This window comes from Carassius gibelio, chromosome B19 (genome assembly GCF_023724105.1).
Source record: "Carassius gibelio isolate Cgi1373 ecotype wild population from Czech Republic chromosome B19, carGib1.2-hapl.c, whole genome shotgun sequence".
In the NCBI taxonomy this organism is placed as follows: domain Eukaryota; kingdom Metazoa; phylum Chordata; class Actinopteri; order Cypriniformes; family Cyprinidae; genus Carassius; species Carassius gibelio.
The window spans coordinates 28990154-29014750 of NC_068414.1; the positions used below are offsets into that span (position 1 = coordinate 28990154).

Genomic DNA, 24597 nt, shown 5'->3' on the forward strand with positions numbered 1-24597 from the left:
ATAAGGACCCTTATAAATATTTGTATATATGTGTGTTTATAATACAATACAGAAATCTGGGAAACATGAGTGTTGTGCTATATTGGTGTATTAAAAGCAATTAAATATTCGACTCGTTAAACAAATTGACGTTCTGCTATTTTTGTCAGGCAAAAATAAACAACCACCCTTCTAGGGGTCCTGTAACATCCCATTGCATGTCATGTGGTTGGGGAATAACAGTTTGTGAGACATACGCGCAGATATTTATGTGAATTTTGACAGAGTATTTGAGCTGTGTTATGTTTTGGTGGCTATGATTGATATTTCCAAATAAATAAATTCATTAATCTTCTATCGTCAAGTCAGTAGAAATCATGTGGGCGGTCGCAGCTTCAAGGTTTGTCCTTCAAAGCTGCTGGACTCCTACAAATCTAACATCTTCCTTGAGTCGAATACAGAATCTGTCACAAACAGCATGCAAGGTAAGCAGGAAATAACTGATATAAATTGAAAACGCAATGGCAATCATAGTGAGGTTTTGCAATTTAGAAAAAATGATTTCTGACTGTTATTATCTATTTTTATTATTGTGATATCGTCTTGCCCAGTTGCAAATAAGTTTTTTTTAATGATCTCTTTGAATGACTGACTTAAAGATACACACACACATACTGTATATGCATGCATTCTTGTGTGTGTGCATATATGTGTGCTAGCATCTACACCTTTTGATGTTCTTCAAAGCAAATAATAATTGTATCTTATTCCAGAATACAGTTATTGTTGAACGCTGCTGGAAGATTCCTTTATCCAAAGAGGGAAAGCCACCCAGACTGCATCCCCGTCGACACCGGGTGTACCGTTTGGTCGACGACACAAAACACAAACCTCAGGACAAGATGGAGCTCATCCTCACTCAGACGGTGCCCAGTGAGTGCTTTTTCCACACAAAACAAATAAGTATGATTTCAGAACTGGGTTTTTTTTACTTAAATATTTCTTTAACAGAGCTCGGTGGACGAGGCGACACCGTATTTGTGAAGAAATCATTGGGCCGCAACAAACTGCTGCTCCAAGGTCTGGCTGTCTATCCATCACAAGAAAATAAAGACATGTTTGCAGAGGAAATAAGGGTTAGTTTCATCTTTAAAACAATTAATTTGTCTTTAAAAGAAATAGTTCACTAAAAAAATTACAATGTGATGAAAATTTTCTCCAGACATCCAAGATGTTAAGGAGTTTGCTTCTGCATCGGAACAGATTTGGAGTAATTTAGCATTACATCACTTGCTCGTCACCAGTGGATCCTCTGCAGTGAATGGGTGCCGTCAGAATGAGAGTCCAAACAGCTGATAAAAACATTGCATTAAACCTAGTTAATGTCTTGAGAAGTGAAAAAACTGTGCTGTTAGTAACATCTTCATTAAATCTTAATTGCGAATTCATTTATTACAAACATATAGATTTACCAAAGCATTAACTGATGGACTGGAGTTGTGTGGATTATGATGTTTTTATCAACTGTTTGGACTCTCATTCTGACAGCACCCATTCACTGCAGAGGATCTATTGGTGAGCAAGTGATGCAATGCAAAATTTCTCTAAAAACATTTTCCAGTAAAAAAACATATATATCTTGGATGGACCGAGGCGCAGTACATTTTAAGCAAATGTTAACTTTTGGGTGGACATCATTTACAGTGTTCACAGTTGGCTTTTTTTCCTTTAGCTACTTCGGGAGGGACGACCCGAGGACAGAGTCCAGACACGCACAGGACAGCTAGTGAGTTAACTTGTATGTTTTAGACTATAAAACATGATTATACATCTAAGCTGTTGTATGTAGTCCATGTTTAATATTTTTATATTGGTTTCCAGTTGCTTTATTTAGTCTTTGTGTTCATGTTACAGACTGTTGAATTCTTGAAGAAAACTCATCTTGAAGTTCCCATGCACACTTCAATTCAGTACTCGCTCACTAAAGAGATCGTTTGCAGATGGTTTCTTAGACGGGTAAGATAGAAAAGAGAAGTATATTAAATGTAGTAATTCTAGTAGTAAATTTAACCGCGAACAACACAATATCACTGTTTATACATTCAGTCTCCTGCTGCATAACCCAAGTGTGCCTGAGCTAGAGGTCACAAACTGACAGCCAGACATTCTCCTTCAGGAGTTTCTGATAGAGAGCAGAATTCATTGTTCTGTCAAACTGTAGAAAAGCAGCCTGACTTAACGGGACACACGCCTTCTGAAAAGTTAAACTTTTTGTTTCATCAGTCCACAGAATATTTGCCCAGATGTTTTAGGGATAATCAAGATGTTTTTTTGGTAAATGTGAGACGAGCCTTTCTGTTCTTTTTGTTCAGCAGTGGAGCTCTGCCATGGATGCCGTTTTTGCCCAGTCTCTTTCTTGTTGTTGAATCATGAACAATGACCTTAATTGAGGCGAGTGAGGCCTGCAGATCTTTAGAAGTTGTTCTGGGTTCGTTTACGACCTCCTGGATGAGTCTTCGTTGCGCTCTTGGAGTAATTTTGGTAGGCCGAACACTCCTGGGAAGGTTCACCACTGTTTTCTCTACTTGCGGAAAATGGCTCTGACCGTGGTTCGTTGGAGTCCCAAAGCCTTTCCAGACTCTGTTCTTAAATTTCTTTAGATTGCGGCATGACGTTTTGCTTTTTAAGCATGCTTCACTTTGACAGACAGGTTCTATTCCAGTGATTTCTTGATTCAACAGGTCTGACAGAGGCTAGAGAAAATTAACTTCGCTTTCTAAAATAATGTGGTTAATCACAGTTCTTTCATAATTTCATGACAGCTCATTTTTCAGGTAGGGCCAGGTATGTTTCGACAGCTTTTTCCCTTTAATAAATGAAATCATCATTTAAAAATGATGCATTTTGTATTTACTTGCATTCTATTTGTGTAATATAAAAATTTGCTTGATGATCTGATTCTTTTAAATGTGACATGAAAAAAATAAGAAATAACAGGTAGTGGCAAAAACTTTTTTACGGCACTGTTTTTACACATATATGTGTATATGTGTGTATAAAAATAATGCAGACCCACATTGTTTACATAATCCAATGCGCTGATTTATTGTGTTTATGTTTTTTTATATTATGTTATTATGCTTTTACAATTGTGACCCTGGACTACAAAACCAGTCTTAAATTGCGGGGTATATTTGAAGCAATAGCCAAAAATACACTGTATGGGTCAACATTTTTGAGTTTTTTTGTACCCTCAGATTCCAGATTTTCAAATAGTTGCGTATTGTCCCAAATGTTGTCAAATCCTAACAAACCATACATCAATGGAAAGCTCATTTGCCCAGCTTTCAAATGATGTATAAATCTCGATTTCGAAAGATTGACCCTTATAACTGGTTTTGTGGTGCAAGGTCACAATTTGCTGTTTCTGTCCACAGCTCGGTGTGGTTGTGCCGACACATGCCTTGACTCTTCCAGAAGAACCAATCACAGGGCCTGGAGAGTACTGGTGTAATGTCACAGTAAGTACATTTACTTTAAAATACAGTTTTATGATCATTTAGCTCAAATGCTCTCATATGCTTCATTGATCGCTTGCAGAACTTGCAATCTGAATGTTGTTTTTCCCTCTCTCAGGTGAACGGAGTGGACACCGTGAGGGTGCCCATGTCTGTGGTGCCGTTTGTGGAGCCCAGTCAACTGCTGCTGATGAAGAAACAGGAAAAGCAAGAGCAGTCAGATTCAGAGTAGTGTTTTCTTTACTTAAAGGCTTTGCAGGAAACAACTTGGAGAATATGCAAAAAGAATTTGTTCAAATAAAATTTTCTTTTTTTCCTTTTGTGTGGTCTGTTTTTTTTACATTTACACTACTGCATATGATGCATTTATTAGTGATTGTTGTGATCCATTACGTAGCATGTACTTTAGAAGTATCTTTCCCTTCCAGAGCAGCCCATAGTCCGTATCAACTTGACTACATCATAAAGTTCCAGCATAGCTTTCAGCTGTGAGTGTCTTGTTCCACCGCATCAAAATCATTCTCTACTGAGAATGAGATCTGAAGTACCAGAAAAATCACTGCCATTCTCACTGGTCATTGTGTCACTGTGTGTTATGTGATATGACAAAATACCGTGGGAAGAATCTGTTTGAAAATAGTTAGTCTGCCCTGACAGAGCTGTAAGAGCATGCTGTCCAAGTGCAGTAATAACTATTTTTTTGGCATCAAGGGACCCAATGTGCCACCCGAACAAACTTTCTGCCCTGACAAGAGATCTTTATAACATACTAGTGATTTATTTAAATAAATAATTTAGTTAGACCTCCACAATGTTCCTTCCTCCTGAAACGACTAGGTTTATTTACTACTAATCCAACCCATTTAAAGATCATAGTTAAGTAATTGATATTGTCAACATTTAAAAAAAAAAAATAGGTTGAGTAAAACACCTGAATTCAGTTAATATTAAATGATTGTTCAGTTTAATGTTTTGTGTCTTGAATTAATTCCAACATTTTGAGACATTTTTACACATTTAGCATTAAAGTCTTTTTAATGTTCTGCAGCTCTATGTAAAAATATAGTAAATGTCATATTATACTGTAAAGAAAATTGGTTGTGTGGAGGTTTATGTATTTTTATTTCTGGAAGTGGTATAGGAACTATTTCACACATAAAAGTGTTTTTACACAAAAAAATGAAAATTTGAGTATATTTTCTACAGTTGCAGTGAAGTTGTTATACTTTATTCATGGTTCTACAATTAAGAATCGACATTCATAATATGAAAACAAGCAGTTGTTTTTTTGCAGTACTTTACAATAAGATTGTATACATTAACATCCAATATTAATTTTGTATACATTAACATTAATTAATGCATTTTCAACTAACAATAAACAGTATTTCTATACCAACACTGACCAAAATGAAAAAATGCTATAAAAAAATCATAACACATCGCATTAACTAATGTTAACAAAGAACCTTATTGTAAAGCGTTTCCAGTTTCTGTCACCTTTTCAATCTTATATATATATATATATATATATATATATATATATATATATATATATACACAACTGCTCACGGTGGCAGTGTGGAAGACAAGACCTTCCCAAGTCAACACATCTTAATCATTTAATAAACAAATAAATCATGTGAACCAACAACAGCTAATATTATGTTACCCAAAAAAAAACAATGTAGTTCAAATGGAAAGATAATATTAGGTAGACAACTGGGAGAAATCTTAAACATTATAATAGCAGCCAAAGTCCTCAGCTCCTTATCGAAACAATACAAACTGGTATTACTCTAGAAGCTGGCAAAAACGATGACATTTCAGGATTGGCTGCAGTCTCTGACAAAATCTGCGTGACATTAGGTAGAGGTGTGCACAACATCTTGATATCCAGTCCATCAGAATCCATACTTGGCTTGCGTTTGTCGTCGAGTTAACTTGTTGTCAGCCCAGTTGTTCTTGAGTTCCAGCTCGCGTTCCTTGGCCTGATGAATCAGATAAGTGATTTGGTGCTTGCGTCTCTGTTGTCCTGTTGGCTGATCTCCTTTTTTCTGGAAATGAGATGTAAAGTCAGACCTTTTCTTTCATTTACCTACCATCAGAAAATGGACACTTGAGGTGCTCACCTTGCTGAAGGACTTGCGGGGCTCTGCCTCTGCCGTCATGTTCTTTGTCAGCCATTGCTTATTGCCACTCAGCTGATCGTCTCCTTTGATCTCCAAGAACTTGATTTCTTCTCTTCCACGATTCTGTTTGCCCTGTAGCCGCCGAAACTGAAAAAAAAAAAAAAAACTTGTACTGAATCTTGATCACCCAGGAGGACTCAGACATGCCAAAACTTGCCGTCATGATGCTGGGAAACACTAAATATTTACCAGAGCATTCTTAGCGGTTGGAAAGGGGCTATACAGAATTTAACACCTCTTTGCATTCAGCAAAATTATATATAAAATCTCAATGACATGTGTGATATGAAGCATCATTCAAAGATGTGAGATAAATACACAACTAAGTTTAGGGTTCTGGAGTAAAAAAAATCTGATCAGCTAAAGACAAAATGTTCCCATTCAATGACATTACAAAAATATTAAATATTATTATTTCAATTACTAGAATTCAATCAATAATGAGATTTGTTACTGTAGCAATCATACTACTGTACTGCAAGACAAAAAAAAATACATTTCATAAAATGCATGTTTTATTATTTAAATTACAAAAAACAAGTCACTATTACTAAGATATTTATTTATATATTTATAAATAGTATTGCCACAATGTACAATGAAAAGAGAATTTAATAAATCATCTAATTTGAGTTTTATAATTACTACAATAACAAAAAATAAGCTAATATATTAGAAGAGAAATATATACTATAAGAAATATAGTACTACTATATTCAAATAATACTACTATACTTGTACAATAAAATAATTATACATTAAAATATTGCTATTGTTCTAAATAATCATTTTATTATTTTTTTAATTCCAAAAACTTCATTAACAAAAGAATAAATTACTATCGCAATAATAATAATGTACTGTACAATAAAAAAAATGTATTTCATTATTATTTAAATTACAATATGTTACATGCCAATACTATAAAAAGTTTAGAAATGAGAAATAAAAAATACCAACAATATTGATTATTATTTTATTTAAAGAATGATAGTAATACTAATATTACTAATATTTATGTTTACAAGTGGAATAACCACATTTTTTTATTCGAGCTATTTATGTGGGTCATACTTCAGCTTGAAAAATATGTAACTAATCCATATAAATACAGAACAAAGACATCGCCTGAGTAATAGAGATACTGCAAACAACTCACTGCTTCATCATTGAATAATGAAGAGGATCCTGAATCCTCTTGGTCATCAGCCGCAGGGTTCGGGTCTGGGAAATATCCTTCACCATAGTAATCCTGCCAAACACATGCAGAAAACATCAGCTGCTGACACGGCAAGCAATATACTGGTGTATGAAGCGTATTCATAATGACAGGTTTTACCTGTGGAGAGGTCTCTGGCAGTGGATTTGCAGGATACTGAGGTTGATATTCTCCGCTCTCATAGTCTTGCATGGCTCCAACTGATCTACTGTCTGCGTTAGGAACAAAGTCCAGTGGGGTGTCCTCCACACCGGGCAGAGGGTGCAGAGAGGGAACGTACTGCTGAGAATGGGGGTTTTGAGACATCACATGCTGTGCTGAGCTTTCCGGAAGGGAAAAGTAGTTCTCTGGAGCGAGTTCATCGTCACTTCCCTCTTCATCCGCGGCCATTTGTTTGGCTAGCTGCAGCGCCGCAGACTTTGCAGCCGCTTTGATGGCAGACGGGGACGGGCTGCTTCCAGAAAGAGCCTGGGACTTTGCTGGGGTCACCTTCGGCTTATCTGACCCGGGACGTTTGGTTAGGGTGTGTGGCAGCAAGGGCCGCGCGGTCTCCTTCATCACCAGATTCTTAGGCTGGGGCAGCAGAGAGGACAGACCACCACCTCCCTGGAAGAATACAGAGGAAATAATCTAATTTACTATTATGTAAATTCATGATTTTTAACATTATGATAAAAAAAAATGGGTCAACGCGAGGATGCTGTGGTAACGATGCCACAACCAACAGCTCACTAACATATGCCTTAATCATTATTCATAAGGAAAAGAACTACAATTCTATGAAGCATACAAATATTTAAGTAGTTTGAGAGTGGAAAGATTTGCTTGTAATGATTCTCTTAGAGCTGTCAAACGATTAATCGTGATTAATAGCATCCAAAATAAAAGATTTTGTTTACATAACATATATGAGTGTATTGTTTATATTTATTATGTTTATATACATACACACACATGCATTTATACATTTAAGAAAACAGTGTTATGTTTATATATTAAATATATTTATATTAATATTAATTATATTAATATAAATATATACATGTAAACACTTTTAAAATATATAATGCGTGTATTTATATATACATAATAAATATACACAGTACACACAAACATATATTATGTGAACAAAAACTTTGGATGCAAATAATCGTGATTAATCGTTTGACAGCAGTAGATTGGTGGAGATTTCTGCAGAGTAGGTCTGTTTTTTTGTTTTTGTGTGTGTTTGTTTTTTCCTTACAGTAGGTCTTAATGGTTTATAAGTTAGCATTTAAATTCCTTCACCTATGGAAAAAAAAAATAAGGAGATTTTTGCACTCAAAAAAGGAACTGTAGTAAACGTACTTAATAGTTAATTATAAATAATTTATAGCAAATAAATATACTCATATCTAATTATAGATATTTAATAATACTTTGATATGTTTCAATATTTAAAAACAGTCTGTTTATTAATCCAAAGGATCAAATAGTTTGTTATAAATTTATATCTAATAAAAATAACTAATTACAGATATGTAAGGAAGTTTTTATATTTTTAAAATAGCTTGTTTAATTCTAAGGGTCAGAAAAGGGAGAAAATAATCATTTAAAATTAAATTACAGCTGTTTTGGTGAAGGAAATATATAAAAAAATAAATAAATAAAAAAAAATTATCCATACCTGAGGAGCGGATTTCTTTCGCACGGGCTCGTCTTCATCAGAGTCAGACTAGAACAGAAGAACACCATCAGTCAGAAAAAGTTTCAGTATAATTATAGGACATTCATGGATCTGTAAAACTCACATCTGCTGGTTTTATAACAGGAACGGTGATTTTAACGGGCTCTGTGCGTTTCTTGGCTTTGGGCAGATCCATAGTCATCCTCTTGTGTTGAGGAGCTGATATTCTGGGCGCGGGCAGAGACGCGAAGAGTCCTGCGATCTTCCCCGGGGGGCGAGGCGCTGAAGCCGGGCGTTCATCGCGATCATCGCGGTCACTGTCGTCGCTGCTGTCGTACGCGACCAGAGACATCTCCACCGATCAGAGCCGTTCACTTCAGTTCAGACGAAAGTATCGCTGACGAGCTACTTTTGCATCACTTTCATCAAAGCAGCTCCACTGATCTCAAATCCTCCTGTACGCCCAGATTTATATTGTGTGTAAATATATAATAAATGTCAGATCTCAACATCAATGAAAAATTCGCCTCCAGATAATTCAACGCGTGCATAAGAAATGCAGTTTCAAAATTAATATTGTCCCTGCAAAACGCAAACAACGTAAATATATTAGTCTAAACAAACAAGTGATAACTGTTAATAATTATAAACCATTCCTCTCTAACCATTAGATCCGTAAACAGTTTCTTTCTTCCACCATCGTGAAGTACAACCTCAACATCCGCTGCACAGTTTCACATGATCCCGCAACACTGCCACCAACCGGACTGGAAGCTCATCAATAAACACGACCAACGAATTAATATACTAATGACCCGAACGATATTAAATATGATAGTCTTGCAAAAAAAAAAAAAAAAAAAAAAAAAAACTATATCTGAACCACAGGTCTGTTCTAGAAACTCGAAAGTAGAAATACTAGAAAGTATTTTTAATGATATTTTATCAATCTCTAGGAAGATGAACAGATACATGTTGTTATTAAGACGAAGAAGCTAAGTTTATTTGTTTGACACTACTGTTTAAACTGTTCACATTTGTTTAATACTACTTCAGACATAAGTTGTAAACACATTTGCAAAAAATTCAACTCAAATTGTGTTAGGCTTTTATTGTCTGTGTAGAATGTAAACAGTGTCTACTTGTTCAGTAGTGTTCGATACAATACGGAGTGGTGTTGATAATTTATGTTTTCGAAAGAATTCTCTCATGCTGACCGAGGCTAAATTACTCTCAGAAATACAGTAAAAGCAGTAATATAGCAAAATATTATTTGAATAGAAAACAGTTGAAATTTCAGAAGTCATTTCTCCAGTCTTCAGTGTCACACAGTACTTCAGAAATCACTCTAGTAAGCTGATTTGAAACACTTATTTGTAATATCAATGTTAAAGCTGCGGTAGGGAACTTTTGACGCTCTAGGGGTTAATAAACAGAACTGCTTGCGTCTTGCGGAAGAACATCGTTGCCGGAGCTACATCTCTCTGTTTATGTCTATGAAGAATCACAAAGGTACTGGGTTACTCCGCCACGGTCTCCCCGAAGCAATCTAAAATAGTCCGTATATAAACACTTATTATAGGTGCAGTGCACCCTAGTGATTCAGGACAAGCTAAAAACACGGTTTGGAAAATGGATTCATTGTGTACTCGCGTATTATATACATTTTGTAAATCTTGAACACAAAAAAAAGTTACGGACCGCAGCTCTGTGTTTGTTTCTTACCGGGAGCGGATGAATTTCTGCAAATGGACCACTGGGAGGAGCCAGAGGAGCTTGATTTTTTCATGGATTATCTATCTCATATTCTACTGTCAGGACATAATGACAGGTTTCACAAATACATTTTTACAAGTTACCTACTTCAGCTTTAAAAAGAGTTATTTTTCAGGATTCTTTGATAAATAGAGTTCAAAATAGCATTTATTTGAAATAGAAATCAGTTGTAACATATGTCTTTTTAAAAAAAATCTATCAATTTAACACATTCTTGCGGAATAAACGTACTAATCGATGATATGAATAGTAATGTTCATTCGTACAGAAAAATAAGTAATGTGTAATCAGCTGGTAGTATGTGTTGGTGGCATAAAAGCAAGGAAACGGACCGAAACATTTGGTTGTGTTTATTGACAAAGTCTGCAGAACTCATACAACATTTCTCCATGATAAATTGTCTTGCTAATCTCTGTGGTAACTCAGTACCAGTAGCTTTTACGAGGCCTTCTATCTTCCCGAATGTTCATTTTCTCCAAAACTTCTTCCTCGAGGGTTTTCAAAGATGGCGTGTATGTTTTCTGAAGCGTGTCTTCTGGTGATGTGTCTTTGGGTCCATCTGCAAGGTACAGAAACACTTTCAGATTTCTGATAACCGAACCATATTTAAATGTCTAAAACTCAAGGAAGAAATGCATTGTTTTTAAGCTTTCAGAAACACCACCTTTCCACTGCTGAGGAATGATGCCATCTTTTCTCTGAAAGACTGGTTTAGGAATTATCCGTCCTGTCCTGACAGAAACACGCACTCGCTCGCCCTCTTCAGTGTACCTCCACTCGATATCTGTGGGCTTCCTAAGAAACATTACACATACATTAAGAGTCAGACGCATTGCACCGTTTTTATATTTACTACTTTATTTAATGTCTGATGCTCACCTGTCAGTAGGGTCAACTAATGTAACATCCTTCAGCAGCAGAGGGGCTTCACTGGCGATGTAAGTACCCCGGTAATCTCCAGATCTGCCAATATACCTGTAATGCTGGAAAAGATCGTTTGAAACAATTAAAAGTGCTGCTTTGCAATGCAATTATTATTTTTAAAAAAAGTTACTCCTACCGTGTTCAGGCCCTCGAGTATGACCCAGTTTCGACGTCGGAAAACCTGAGCAACTTTGCCTTGCTTTCCTTTGTCCTTTCCAGACAAAATCTCCACCTGGTTTGAATCAGATTTCAGTGGTTAGTTCTATGAATATACATTGTAAAATAACACACAACATGCAGAATTTAAGAATTAAATGGTGTTAAAACATTCACAAGATTTTTTAGATTCCAAAGACCCAGATATAACCAGATATAATAAAAGGGACCTCATTCTAAAATATAAAAGGCACGTACATATTTTTAACCATTACCCTATATTTTACCCTATGGATATTTGTATCCAAGTGTGAAAAACACATCCTTCCTGTTGACAGATACAGCTATCATAAGCGTTTTTTTGTACTTGTTTTTACCATAGACTGTATAAAAACACGGTGTTACGAAGTGTCCGGGACGTCACCCGTAGACTCCTGAAGAACGTTTTTGAAGCCTAAAGTGTGCTGAGCAAGCCATCACTATCTTGGCCAGCCTCAAGCGACCAGTCGATGAATTACAGTTTTAGTGACTTCCTTATTGGCTACACTAGAGAGAGCGGGAGGTTGCCGCTCGGTTTTTACACTAAATTTGATACTTTAGAAAGTTAATAAAGTAGCAAATTGAAGTTTAGGATCAGCAATAATTTTATCTCATCTAATTTCCAAAATATTTGAAATAATTTCGGTTTATTTTATTTATTTATATGCTTTTGATTATTTTAATAGCAATATCTGGCAACATTGCATCGCCGACATTAGTCTGGCAGTTATCAAAAAAGGCAGAGGCTATTTAAGTGCAAATAGATTCGATTTATAGTATGTTAAATTTGCAGGATTTTCTGCTATTTATACTACTTGTTGCAAATAGTGGCAATTATCTGCACCTCAGTATTGTAGTACATTATAAAACAGTATGTTAATAACTTAATATAATAACTTATTCAGTGTAATTAAATGGATGCCACCTTATTGGGACAATAAAGCCCTCCCTACACATACCCTTACTATACCCAATCCTTTATTTTCATCTTTTTGATTATTTACTTCATTTTGAGTGAAAATAAATGCTTTTCTGATGTAATTTGAAATTTGAAAAGGGAGAAATAAGTTATCTTTTGTAAACTAAATAACACGTCTGGTGGGCAATATGTATGTTTGCATGAATAATAAACAACTGATACAATTATCCACCCCATAAATATAGTGTATTAACAAAATTTGATGCATTATATAGGGTATGATTTAAAAATGAGCATCCATCCAAAAACATATAAATGTCGGTCTCTTTTCAAGTGTTAGTTAGTGTATATAATTAGTTGTATATATAGGAGTTATTATAGCACAATTGTATAATAAGGGGGTTATTATAGAAACCCCCTGGACCTCACTAATTTTCAAAGCCTGGCTACTGCCATGAAAACTTCCACTAAATATGAAATGCTTTTAAGGTGTAAAAGACACACAGGAAGGATCACTTACTGTATCTCCTCTCACAACATGCCAGTCCTCATTTGCTATAGGTTCAACAAACACCTTTCTTCTGGTCTTGCCGGGTGGATTGAGCCGCTGGGCTGCGATAGTCCATGGTCTGTTTGTGCCATAGCGATAATCCCGTGGAAATGCAGCTTTTGCTGCCAAAGAAAGCCACGCTGTCAGTCTCATGCTGCTGTGGAAGATTACAAGGAACAAGAGATTCTTAAAAATATGCAAACGATCCAGAAATTATATTTGAAATCTACACTTGAATTGACCTAAATAGATATTTTACCAATCTTTTTTGTTAAATTATGTAGGAAAAGTAATAGATTAATTTATGGCAAGAGTGCACCCCAAAAACCTACATCATATCAGGAGTTCTTACCTTTGTAAAAAAAAAAAAGTCTTCTTTGTTGCCTTTTTCTCTATCACACTTTAGAAATCATCAGAAATGATTGAAAACTTTAAATCTCAAAATTCATCCTTTGAAACCAATTTTAAATTCAAACATTTAATTAGCATAAAAAATGGTACATCAAAATCATGTTACAAAATGTTTTCAGTCATGAATTATAAAAATGTAGGTTTGGATCAAAAACCTTCAAGTCTATGGTTAAAATATGTTATGCATTTCTATGGAAAGAAAGAGGAGATATATTCTTCAGTGACAGTTTGTAATGCTACAACGGTTTTGAAACCAGTGTTAAAATGATTATGCGTAATGTTTTTGAGCGGTCCCTCATAATACAGTGGTATTCTACCTACCTGAATTATTTTTCCGCTTTTAGAGGTACATTTCACTAAAATAAGGATATAAATTTATGGTAATGATAAATTCTAACGTTACAACCACAAGGGTCAAACTTGTGTAGAACATGCGCTACTTCCTTTTCCTTTCGAGCTAAGCGACATAGATGTCAAAATAAAAGTGTCGATTATCAGCGCACACTTTCAAAAAAGATTTGTAAATAATAAAATAAATAAATTACCGTTTTTTTTAATGAATGGAGCTATTTTAATATGTTTTACGATTTTTTTTATAATTAAATATGTGTTTTGAATTATGGATAAAAATGGTTTTGTCTGCACTTTCATGAATATCAAGTTTTTCTAACCATTAGAAGTTATTAGGAGGAATATATGTTAGTATTTTTTTTTTTTTTTTAAGAATTGCTTTTGGAAGAATGTGAAAGCATTAATACATTGCTCTTAATTTACTGCAAACTGGGCTCGGAACTGTCAGCCAATTCTGGATAACTCTATTTGGTAAACAACACACAATAAATTCATGTGACATTAAGTTTATTTAAGGTGACTACTCGAGTGAAATAAATCAAAGCAGTGTAAAAAGTTGCTCTTTTCATGTTCCTTGGATTGAGTTGAGCTTGACATTAAATCAAGAGCTGTATTAATGATTGACAAGCTGTGTTCATAAATGTAGTGTCTTGCTTTTACACAGTGTTCCTGGTTTCAGTACATACCGTAAAAGTAAATGTCAGGTTAAGACTCGGGCAGTAAACAATTCATATTACAACAGTAGTATTTATTAATTCAAATTATTGTATTAAAACCACCATATAAATCCATAGTATGCATTTTCAACATTTTAAAAAAATACTCATTATTGTTAGCCCAATATCAGTTGTTTATGTTTTATGGAAATGTACACAAAAATATCATACAGAATATTAAAAGGATTCTCTCTTCTTTTTTTTTACTGGCATAAAACCATTAACCAATCAAATCGCCTTTTCATTCTGTATCCAAGTAGGATGACTCAGACCAGCCAACTAGCGTCGAGCTTTGCTTTGTAGTCAGGCAGACATAACACATTCGTCCAATCACAAAATAATACGAAAGGGGATTTTTGCTCTATATTTGTCTCAGGTAGTTTCTTTTTCGTTTATAAAATAAACGATACGATTATTTTGTATTTGAATGAGATATTGCACTAGGTAAACTTTGTACAATAACAATAGGTATAGTTTATGAGAAAGGCCGGGCATTTCAACGTAATAATCGAAGGTTTTCGAGGCGTACAAGTGTGGCTAGCTACTTCTATAGCAACAGTCATTGGTAATTATATTAACGATAACTAGCTTAGCTTGTGCATACTTATTCTAAAAACAAAAGTTTTTTTTTTTTAATAATGTCGTTAAGCTACGAATTATATTAAGTAACTGTTCATTTATGTCGGTTTTGTTTAGTCGACGTCTCTTCGGCCTGTTCGAACTCATGTTAGCATATTAGCTGCTATGTCATGCTCATTTAAACTAGGCTGCTGTGAGGTTTTTTCTACTGATCAATGAGCATTTGCGTTTGAGAATAGGGTTAACTTGCGCTAAAATGTGCTTTTGGTCATAAATAACCAATGGCTTCGTCTAGTTTCTGGTTGGTTGGCCTTTCCATACGCCCACAAAGAGATACACATGGGTGTAATCAACCAGACCTGTGCATGTCTCATATACGTTAGTCGTACATTAGATTAAATCATGCATTAAAGTGATCGGATTTGCTCCTAGTATCGTGCATACACCGGCCGAACGCTTAAGTTTCTTATGTTGAGATCTTCATTGGGCGCGTGTGTGCTGAATATGAGGAAATGTCTGGACTGGGGCAGGAAAAACAGCCCTGCAGTATTTGGGCATGGTCGCTATCCGATTGACCTGACAACAGTTTCATGAGTGGCTGTATTTTCGAAATGGTAGAAAATATCTTGAGCGTTTAGACGTGGGAGAATTAGGCGCTTGCGTGGTTTCATTTCGTGTTTACAGTCTGTCGCTGTACGTGTAAACCTGGCCTAAATATGTCAGTTTGTAGTGAAACTGATGATCATTTACAGACATGTGATGAATTGAGTGTTTACCAGTAAGCAGCTTGTTCCAAGACTGTTATAGCATTTTGCCTGCAGACTATGAATTGTTGTGCATATTAAAGATACTATAAAACAATTGTGCATTTTAAACACTTAATACTACATATGTGATCTAAAACTGCAAAACCCTACAACTTTTTCTGTTGACTTTTAGTTGCATTGATCTAATGTGCAATACTCTGGTTGCATGCTGAATAGACCGCTCAATAAACCTAGGATTAATTTACTTTTTAAAACACACTGTTGCACATCAAGACACTCCGATTTGAAAAGTTATCCAAAACCTTATGTGGACACATACTAACATCTGCCTCGTGTTCCAGAGCTTCAGGTCCAGGAGGGTTCTGAATGCAGTTTGTCGGTCCAGTGTGGTTGAGATATGGCAGAAGATCAGTTAAAGGCAGACGCCTCGGCTGGGGAGGGGGAGACGGAGCCCAGCATGCTGCTGCAGAAGCTTAAAAGCAACATTTCGTAAGAACTATTTATTTTTACTCTTTCTTCATTGTGGTTCAGATAGAAAGTTAAATCTTAATTTTCTAAAGAAATGGTGAATCCTGATTAAAATTAAACAGAGTGTTTTTTGCAGAGCTGTAGCATTAAGGGAATAGTTTAACCAAAATGAAAGTTTGTGTAAAATGTGGTAGTGATTGTTTCTTCATTGGAACGGATTCTGAGAAATTTAGCATTACTTTACCTGCTTAACTAAGGACCCTCTACACAGTGAATGGGTGCCATCAGAATGAGAGTCCAAACAGCTGATAAAAAGCATCACAATAATCCACAACACTCCAATCCATCAATTCTTGTGAAGCAAAAAGTTGTTATCAGAAAGAAATCCATCTTTAAGGCATTCACTAGAAGAGGATCCATTGTTGAGCAAATGATGTAAGGCCACATTTCTCCAAATCTGTTATGATGAAAAAACAACCTCATCTTCATCTTGGATGACCTGAGGTTAAATTCATTATTAGCACATTCTTATTACCCTGAACCCTTAATGTCATTGATGAATGCACTATACATGTGTGTATGCAGATTTAAATGTAAATATATGCACATTCCATTTTTTCACAGTAAAAATGTGCAGGGCAAAGTGGACAAAATTTTGGTAAGTTTCATAGAGGATATAATAACATAGCCTTCTGACATTTTAGATCTGTATTGTCTTATAATATAGTATTTCACACTCATTCAGCTAATTTGTGTTTTTGAGCACACATTCTTCCCCTTATTCTGTCTTTCTCCCTGTGACATGTCTCCTCTTAGGAAGATGTACAGCGTTTCTCTGACAACGACAAGCTCTACCTTTATCTACAGCTACCCTCAGGTCCAGGTGCAGGCGAGAAGAGGTAGAGAAAATCACACAGTCAGCCTTGATCCACTTTTTAAATCTGTGTATTTCTTAATATATCAATTCTGAAAAATGAAATCCGAGTAAATGAAAGCATTTGATGTCTCAAGTTTTTTTTTTAATTCCCAGTTAATCAGGGTAGCTAGAAATATGACAAATGTGACGAGATATCATATGTGATGCATGTTTGCAAACCGCTTCTCTGTGTGCACCAGTGGTGATTCAAACTCGGTCAACACGGCAGACCAGCTTCACACCTGCAACTGGATCCGTAGCCACCTGGAAGAACATCCTGACACATGCCTACCTAAACAAGATGTTTACGAGACATACCGGTAAGGACTGGGGTGCTGAATATGTACACAAGCCTCTTAGACCGAGTTATAATTCAAGTAAACACTCGCTGTTTTCCTAGACTTTTAAGGGTCCATTATCAATTGTTTCTGTCCAAAATATAATGATTTCTTACTGGCTTTTATATCTAAACAGGAAGCACTGTGACAACTTACAGCATCGGCCTCTAAGTGCAGCAAATTTTGGCAAAATCATCCGAGACATCTTCCCAAACATTAAAGCACGAAGACTGGGTGGTAGAGGGCAGTCCAAATATCCTTTTGTCTCTGATTTCAGTTAATTTGTATAAATGTAGACAAACATTTATGACTTCTAAAACCCTGTCTAGAGCAGTCGAAGACATCTCAGTGAATGTAGATTCACCAATCTAATGAAAAACACTGTAAAATATTTTTTTAATATTTGAGAGATTTAGATGTCTTGACACTCTTGATACAGTTTTTCTCTGTAATGGTTTAGTTTAGAGAGGTTTTCAAGGTGTCTTTTTACTCTTGAAAAGTAAATGTAATCTCATCCTTTAAATTCATAAAAATAATATAACTAAATGCGAACTAAGTGTATTGTTCAGTGTCCCTTAACATAATTGCTAGCACATACTGCTATAGTGGGATACGTCGAAAGACCGTGTTAAACATGCCATTACTGCCCAACCTGGACCTAAAAAATGACCCGGTATGATTTCTTTCTCTAAATTGCTTTCACAACATTAAAATAATATAGGTTAGTGGTTTTCAACCCTGTTCCCCTGTCTCACACACACAGGGTTGAAAGCCACTGATATAGGTTGTCGGTTATATTTTGTTAAGTTTATGCTTAAATGTTCTGTTAATGTATCTGTGTGATGTGCCACCTCCAGTCTGAACTGACAGAACTGGTGCAAACCTACAAGCAAGAGGTCACCGAAGCAGCCTGTGAACTTATCTGTGACTGGGCCCAAAAGATCCTCAAGCGCTCTTTTGACACGGTGGTAGAAATCGCACGGTTCCTCGTACAGGAGCACATCGTCAACCCACGCTGCAGCCAGGCCGAGCTCGTCACTTCAGCTGCTCTGGCAGGTACGAAAATTGTAAGATGACATGTTAGGATTTTCTCAGCATTATTGTGGTGTCACTAAAGAAAATGAGAAATGTTGCATTGGCACACCTTTTTTATATTTTATTTTAAAACATTTTTTTTATGTATTAGTTAACAATAATAGCCCTGATTTTGCTACATTACTTTTTGGTTTTCATAGGCGGATCCTCCAAACCTCATAAAGTAATCAAAAAGATTCCAGCAGCTTCCCGAGCAGAAGAAGATAATGTCACTGGAGAAAATAAGGTAATACTGGAATGAAATTTGAACATTTCAGATTTTGTATCTGGGCTTTTTCCCCGAAACTCTCCACCGAATCATTTTGATTCATAAGTCAATAATTTTTGTACTAATCTCTGGAATGGAGAATCCTCAAATATTTTTGTACAATGACTGTATAAGTGATAATAGCCCCAGTCAACTGATTTCCTAAATATTTGTGCCACTTTTATATTTCTCAACTGAAATCAATATGTTACGGCTCTTTTTTTTTTTTTTTTTTTTTTTTTTTTTGGTGAGCAGTCATGTCAAAGTAGGATAAATATAATCAGCCAATCCGTTTCAAAGAACAAGCCCAATAAAGGCACGCTGATCACCTTGTCAGCTTTGTTTTATGATTAAAACATGGTAAATATAGTATCATTGTGATGTTTTTGGCAGCAAAAAGAGAAAGACGGTGTGGACCAGCCACCATCCAGTAAGCAGCAGGTCAGTGAAAAACCAACCAATAAGGTTGAGTCTGCTCGAGTGGAGGCTTATATGAAGAAGCTTCCTCAGCTCCTTCCCAGAGGCACCATTCCAGAGAAAACCTCCCCACCGTGTCTCGCACCAGCCGATTCGGGCAGCGTTCAAGTCACTCTACCCATCACAGTCACAACGATACCCTCTCAACCAGGCGGCACCGTCCCTGTTATGATTCTGCCATCAGGCATGAGTCTTTCTTACCCAGAGCGCGAGAAAACATCCGTCACGGTCGCCACTTCTGCTGCTCCGACTCCAGTCGTCCAGAGAGCGCGACCGGCGGCTCCAAAGCGTGGCCCTGACCCCACCACCTCAGTGTCAGCTGCTGGTGTTGCTCCGAAACGCAAAAGAGGACGTCCCAGAAAGCAAAGGCCAGAAGACATGGCACCGCAGCTGCCGTCAGCCCCAAGCTCAAATCCGAATCCAGCTTTGCTCACGAGAGGAGTGATCCAAAAGGCCTTGCCTTCCTGTGCACCCGCCGTTCCTTCTCAGTTGGTGGAAATTGTGATCCAGGACCAGCAAGGCTTGATGCTTAGCCAACTTCCGACCATCCAGGAAGTGACAGATGCTGAGCATAGAGGTGTAGTGGTGCAATGTCAACCTGCAGCAGAACCTGAGAAGCAGCAGTCCGTCCTGCTAATGCGAGGGCCCAACCAACCAGGTTACGAGCTGAGCCGCAGGATGGTCATCCAGCGTGCGCCGTTATCCAGAGAAGGAAGGCCGGCTCCCCAAGAAGTGCCACAGTCCACCGTTACGTACCTCCCGCCGGCGATGTTATTAGAAGACAGAGGAGAAGTGGAAATCACTCTGACTCCTGTGGAGCCACAGGTCGATTCCATGCCAAACTCAGCAAGTATTCCCAGCTCCTTCGGTTCCTCGTTTGGAGAAACCCCATAAGCAGACGCCCCGTAACAGCAGCACAGCACCCGACTCCCTGATCTCAATGTGCAATGCTTTTCCAGTGCTTCTGTGAATTGCATTCTAGCTTGTAGTCAAACTGAGGTGTACCATCTTGGCTGAGCTTGACTGGGTGTGTCTGCCTTCTGTGTAAAATGATGTATAGAAGTACAACCTGTCATTGTTGCCTTCAAACAGCAACTACACTCATTTTCATATGATTAATACGAAAACATAAGTGAATTCCTGTGAAGAGATTATGAATTTAAGTGGCCTAGAACAAAAGTTTTTACAAGAAAGAGTGAATTTTAGAGTAGTGAAAACTGAAACGAAGGAATATAATCACAAATAACAGTCCCATCTGGTCCAGCTCAGTTATAAAATGAAAGGACATCAAAAAAAAAGATAAATCATCCAAGTTACCAAGGAACTGCTTACCATATGTTGGCGTTTGTCACCATTCTCAGTGCCATAAGAGGGCAGTTGGTCTTTTTTGCTCAAACCGTCTTTGCATGTTTGTGTTTGTGAAACATGAATTGAGACATTTGCGTGTGTTTTCTAGCTGTTCAAATGACAAAGAGTGGTATTACGGGTTTGCAACTTCAGGGTTCTAAAAAAGTCCCTCCCTCGCCCTGTGAATGGGTTTAAGAGTTCGTTTTTTTTTTTTTTTTAGACGTTGCAAATAACAGATACACAAACTTCTAAATGACTACATCGAGTTGCTGTTGTGAAGGTCGAGAACACACTACTGGTTCAGATGGTGCACAGTGTAGGTGGATGGAAAAACTAAGACCTCTAAAGTCCCTTTAAATATGCAAATGAGGATTCTTCTCAAAGCCCCGCCCCCTGCGTTCAGGTCTGTTCAGTCGTTCTCGTACAGCAACGTTATTTAGCACTTAACAGATGTAAATAGTTTATCCGTCAGCCCAGAAGAATATCTTCATAGGTAAAGCATACCAGAGCTAATAAAACGGTTTATTTTCCAAATGTATAGCCGTCGTCACTATATTGCTAATATGGAATATTACTATTAGTTACTAGTAAGGTGTGCACTGTCACCCTAAAAGCATGTACAAAAAAAAATGAGAAGTTAAGATGTTAAATTTCTTAAATTTGATTATATTGTTTAAATTTAAACTGAAATATGTACTATTTATTTATACAAATTTTAGAAAGCTTTAGCCACAACAGCATCCTTTTGTGTAGATTATCATGTCTCAAAGGAGAATTTTGCTCTATTTTTATAGCCTTAAATAATTTTTGCTAGTTGTTTTCAGATATTACACTTGATCTTAGCCAAAAGTTAAAAAATAATAATAATTTGCAATTAAAATTAATATTTTTTTTATTTGGAAGTAAATAATTAATAGAATGGAAAAATAGATTTGTTTCTAGTAGTTTTATTATTATTATTTGATGCGCTTTATTCAATTTTAAAGTTATTGAAAGGCTATGATTTAGGGGGGAAAATCTCCTTTAAGGTTAAAGCTCGACAAAGGCTGTTGATGGTTACTAGAGGTTTAATAGGCACTTAATTTAAAAGCAAAGCCACTCCGATTATTTATAAAGTGATTTGAAATCAGATGTAGCTATTTATTCAAATATTGTAGTTATATATTTGAGATGGGAAATGACTAGAAGTGATAATTTTACAATGGAGAAACGGTGCTTTAAAAAGCTAAACGGGTTTAACAAACAACACAAATGATTGTGATTCACATGGCAGTGATTTCACCGATCTGACTGCACTTATCCACTGCTCACTGGTGCTGATTCTGAGTAGAATTACTATGGTACAATGATGGCAAAATGGCAACTGGCTGTCAGACAGCCTGCGAGCGTTGCGTCAGCATACATTACATGTAGGAAATGAAATAAATGTGCTATAAATGCCATGTTTAATTCTCAATAAACACGGCTGCTTGATTTACTCAAGGGTTTAAAGTTTGACTCCAGCCAAAATTAATGGAAATCTTTTTTATAATTACTTGAGCTTTTATTTTGAACATTGTGATCTTGTTAGGGCCTGTTGCTTTTGTTCATTTGTGTTCATTATAATATATTCCCTCTAAAAGGAATCCAGATTTAGGAATCATCTGAACATTTTTGGAGAAAGTGGCATCACATCACTTGCTCACCAGTGGATCCTCTGCAGTGGATGGTTGCCGTGAGAAGGAGAGTCCAAACAGCTGATTAAAAACATCGCAATTAACATCTTGCGAAGTGAAAAGCTACATGCTTGTAAGAAACAAATCCATCATTAAGACATTTTTCACTTAAAAGCCATCACCTCTGGTCAAAATTCGGACTAATTCATAATCCATTATGATGCTTTCTCCTGTGAAAAAGTCCATCCTCTGTTGCTGTCACAACACACAGTTTTCTGTTGTAAACGGTGCATGATCTGTGCAGATTTCTTTCCTGATTCAGATGAGACCATTTTTTTAAAGTTAAAAATATCTTGATGGAATTGATTCATACAAACATGGTGCTTTTTTGACAAGAAATTAATTAATGGACTGGAGTCATGTGGATTATCGTGATGTTTTTCTCAGCTGTTTGGACTCTCATTCTGACGGCACCCATTCACTGCAGAGGATCTATTGATGAGCAAGTGATGTAAAGCTACATTTCTCCAAATCCGTTCTGATAAAGAAGCAAATCTCATCTCGGATGGCCTGAGGATGAGTTCATTTTTGGCAAACTATATTCCTCTACAGGCACAGTTCTAATCTTCTGCCTCATTTGCAATCTTGAGATTTGAATACTAATATTATATCTTAATATCCTAACAGCAGCAATTCAGTATCCTGTTAAATAAAATATCAGACTTAGGATCTTAAAAAAATAAAAACACATTAAGAAGAAAACTTTTAATTTACATTAATAAACTGCAAACAGTTAAAGAAATAATTCATTTTGACCATTCTAGATTGCAACATTCACAAGAATGACTGAACAGTGAGACGTTAGATTTATATGAATCTAGCAAATTGCATAATGATGGAGTGAATAATCGGATCTGTAGCTGTAAAGTGCTTGAAAGCAGTTTGGGCATATGATAATTTATATCCATTTATGGATATGCTATTCGTACTCTCAGTCCATTGACAATGTCATTTTTGTTGTTGTTGCAAGTACAATGTCACGCCACAGAAATGTAACTTGTTCAGTACAACATAGTGCCTCATACAAACCCACTGTGCTCTGTAAATATCCATTTTCTTCGCATTATTTATAAGGTTGTGATTTCGCTCTGAAGCATTGAGTGGATTATATGTTTCAATCTTTGGAAAAGGCTCTCAAAACTGTTGCCCTCGAAAAGAAGGAAAACCAAAACGACACGCTGATCTCAATGGTTGTGTCGAGCGTGTGTTGTAATTACCCATCAGTGTTGCTAATTCTCATGTTTTTATTGTGACAAACTCAAAAGAAACCAATTGCGAACGTGTCTAGCACGTTAACATCTCACCATGTCATGTAGAATTGTTAATTAGTCGCGAGAACCCCGTTGAATTTGCATAAGTGTTCATTTGTTGTGCGTGTCAGTACTATGCCATTTCTATCATAGACATCTAACATGTCTAATGTTATTATCCGATTACCACCTTTTTAAGTCGGTCCATGCATGGTTTGTGTATTGAATATGTTTTTAAAGAGTTGTTACAAAAGATCTGATATTCGTTTGGAGTTGCGACGTTTCTTTCGAAAATATTTGAACCCTGGTGTTTGTCTTGCACTTTAATTTTCTTAACGGAAAGCACACAGGGGGAGAAAAAGATGAAATGCAGCACCTTGTATGTTATTTGTTTTCGTACTTATGAGGTCTTCTTTTTGAAAAGTTCTGCTTTTTTGTATTTCATGTGTTTTTTCATGTTAAAACTGTTCAATTGGACATCTTCCATATATATATAAAAAAAGAGAAATATCTGACTGTGAGCACATTTTCATAAATCGGCACTAATAAACAATATGTATGATGTGTTTCTTTATATGAAGTGTTTGTGAACCACATTTTTAAAGTATCATTGTAAAATGATACACCATTGTATTTAAACGTGTGAAAGGAACTTTAGTTGTCTGGTTATCTGTAAGGATAAATATTTGAGTTCAGGTTTACTTTGAGTTCACCACTTACTAGTCTGTTTTGTTTTCCTCCTTTATCACAGAAAATGATTTAGACTAAATATATAGTTGAAATTATATATTTGACATAATAAAATAAAAAAATATATATATATATATATAAAACAATACAGGCGGTTCAAAAGGTTTGGGCTGGTAATATTTTTTTAAATGTTAATACCTTTATCTTTTATCACAAAAAAAGTCGATATTGTTAAATATGATTACAATTTAAAATACTTGTTTTCTATTTTATAAAATGTAATTTATTCCGG

At 36.1% G+C, this 24597-nt stretch overlaps 4 protein-coding genes across 10 annotated transcripts; 2 read left to right on the plus strand and 2 right to left on the minus strand.

The window, feature by feature from the left end:
• The first annotated feature begins 182 nt into the window (after positions 1-182).
• On the plus strand, positions 183-3813 carry mrpl9 (mitochondrial ribosomal protein L9). The gene is made up of 7 exons (XM_052583813.1): positions 183-464; positions 753-912; positions 991-1115; positions 1712-1765; positions 1894-1995; positions 3417-3500; positions 3616-3813. The coding sequence occupies exons 1-7, from the start codon at positions 357-359 to the stop codon at positions 3727-3729; spliced, it is 747 nt and encodes a 248-aa protein (XP_052439773.1). The 5' UTR covers positions 183-356; the 3' UTR covers positions 3730-3813.
• An 876-nt stretch (positions 3814-4689) lies between these two features.
• On the minus strand, positions 4690-9361 carry LOC127979662 (proline-rich protein PRCC-like). 3 transcript variants are annotated; one of them, XM_052585257.1, is made up of 7 exons: positions 9240-9361; positions 8699-9029; positions 8575-8622; positions 7029-7514; positions 6849-6941; positions 5630-5776; positions 4690-5554 (listed from the first exon to the last, which is right to left on the minus strand). In XM_052585257.1, the coding sequence occupies exons 2-7, from the start codon at positions 8924-8926 to the stop codon at positions 5402-5404; spliced, it is 1155 nt and encodes a 384-aa protein (XP_052441217.1). In that variant the 5' UTR covers positions 8927-9029; positions 9240-9361; the 3' UTR covers positions 4690-5401. The 3 variants fall into 3 exon arrangements, with proteins under 3 accessions (XP_052441217.1, XP_052441216.1, XP_052441214.1); XM_052585256.1 differs by having other exon boundaries at positions 8699-9156; positions 9240-9329; XM_052585254.1 differs by having other exon boundaries at positions 8699-9297.
• Positions 9362-10685: 1324 nt separating this feature from the next.
• Positions 10686-16233, minus strand: mrpl24 (mitochondrial ribosomal protein L24). Of its 5 annotated transcripts, XM_052583989.1 has the most exons (7): positions 13671-13799; positions 13291-13338; positions 12909-13095; positions 11411-11506; positions 11230-11333; positions 11015-11145; positions 10686-10909 (listed from the first exon to the last, which is right to left on the minus strand). In XM_052583989.1, the coding sequence occupies exons 3-7, from the start codon at positions 13089-13091 to the stop codon at positions 10773-10775; spliced, it is 651 nt and encodes a 216-aa protein (XP_052439949.1). In that variant the 5' UTR covers positions 13092-13095; positions 13291-13338; positions 13671-13799; the 3' UTR covers positions 10686-10772. The 5 variants fall into 5 exon arrangements, with proteins under 5 accessions (XP_052439949.1, XP_052439946.1, XP_052439948.1 ...); XM_052583986.1 differs by lacking the exons at positions 13291-13338; positions 13671-13799 and adding an exon at positions 16086-16233; XM_052583988.1 differs by lacking the exons at positions 13291-13338; positions 13671-13799 and adding an exon at positions 16082-16218.
• rfx5 (regulatory factor X, 5) lies at positions 16106-24189 on the plus strand. Its single transcript, XM_052583981.1, has 9 exons — positions 16106-16251; positions 16855-16888; positions 17047-17129; positions 17347-17466; positions 17621-17737; positions 18079-18157; positions 18342-18540; positions 18720-18805; positions 19220-24189. Exons 1-9 carry the CDS (start codon positions 16160-16162, stop codon positions 20195-20197), a joined length of 1788 nt encoding a protein of 595 aa, XP_052439941.1. The 5' UTR covers positions 16106-16159; the 3' UTR covers positions 20198-24189.
• The last annotated feature ends 408 nt before the right edge of the window (positions 24190-24597 follow it).

What these genes read in the sequence shown, in the direction of transcription:
- mrpl9 (XM_052583813.1), top strand. Translation starts at nt 357, where the DNA reads ATGTGGGCGGTCGCAGCTTCAAGGTTTGTCCTTCAAAGCTGCTGGACT. An exon ending in CCTCACTCAGACGGTGCCCA is followed by an intron (nt 913 to 990) that starts GTGAGTGCTTTT and finishes TTTCTTTAACAG; the next exon opens with AGCTCGGTGGACGAGGCGAC. An exon ending in GCAGATGGTTTCTTAGACGG is followed by an intron (nt 1,996 to 3,416) that starts GTAAGATAGAAA and finishes TTCTGTCCACAG; the next exon opens with CTCGGTGTGGTTGTGCCGAC.
- LOC127979662 (XM_052585257.1), bottom strand. Translation starts at nt 8,926, where the DNA reads ATGTCTCTGGTCGCGTACGACAGCAGCGACGACAGTGACCGCGATGAT. An exon ending in GAAAGAAATCCGCTCCTCAG is followed by an intron (nt 7,515 to 8,574) that starts GTATGGATAATT and finishes GTATTCTTCCAG; the next exon opens with GGAGGTGGTGGTCTGTCCTC. An exon ending in CATTATTCAATGATGAAGCA is followed by an intron (nt 5,777 to 6,848) that starts GTGAGTTGTTTG and finishes TTTTTTTTTCAG; the next exon opens with TTTCGGCGGCTACAGGGCAA.
- mrpl24 (XM_052583986.1), bottom strand. Translation starts at nt 13,091, where the DNA reads ATGAGACTGACAGCGTGGCTTTCTTTGGCAGCAAAAGCTGCATTTCCA. An exon ending in TACTCGAGGGCCTGAACACG is followed by an intron (nt 11,334 to 11,410) that starts GTAGGAGTAACT and finishes GATCTTTTCCAG; the next exon opens with CATTACAGGTATATTGGCAG. An exon ending in CATTCCTCAGCAGTGGAAAG is followed by an intron (nt 10,910 to 11,014) that starts GTGGTGTTTCTG and finishes TGTACCTTGCAG; the next exon opens with ATGGACCCAAAGACACATCA.
- rfx5 (XM_052583981.1), top strand. Translation starts at nt 16,160, where the DNA reads ATGGCAGAAGATCAGTTAAAGGCAGACGCCTCGGCTGGGGAGGGGGAG. An exon ending in AAGCTTAAAAGCAACATTTC is followed by an intron (nt 16,252 to 16,854) that starts GTAAGAACTATT and finishes ATTTTTTCACAG; the next exon opens with TAAAAATGTGCAGGGCAAAG. An exon ending in CCAGGTGCAGGCGAGAAGAG is followed by an intron (nt 17,130 to 17,346) that starts GTAGAGAAAATC and finishes TGTGTGCACCAG; the next exon opens with TGGTGATTCAAACTCGGTCA.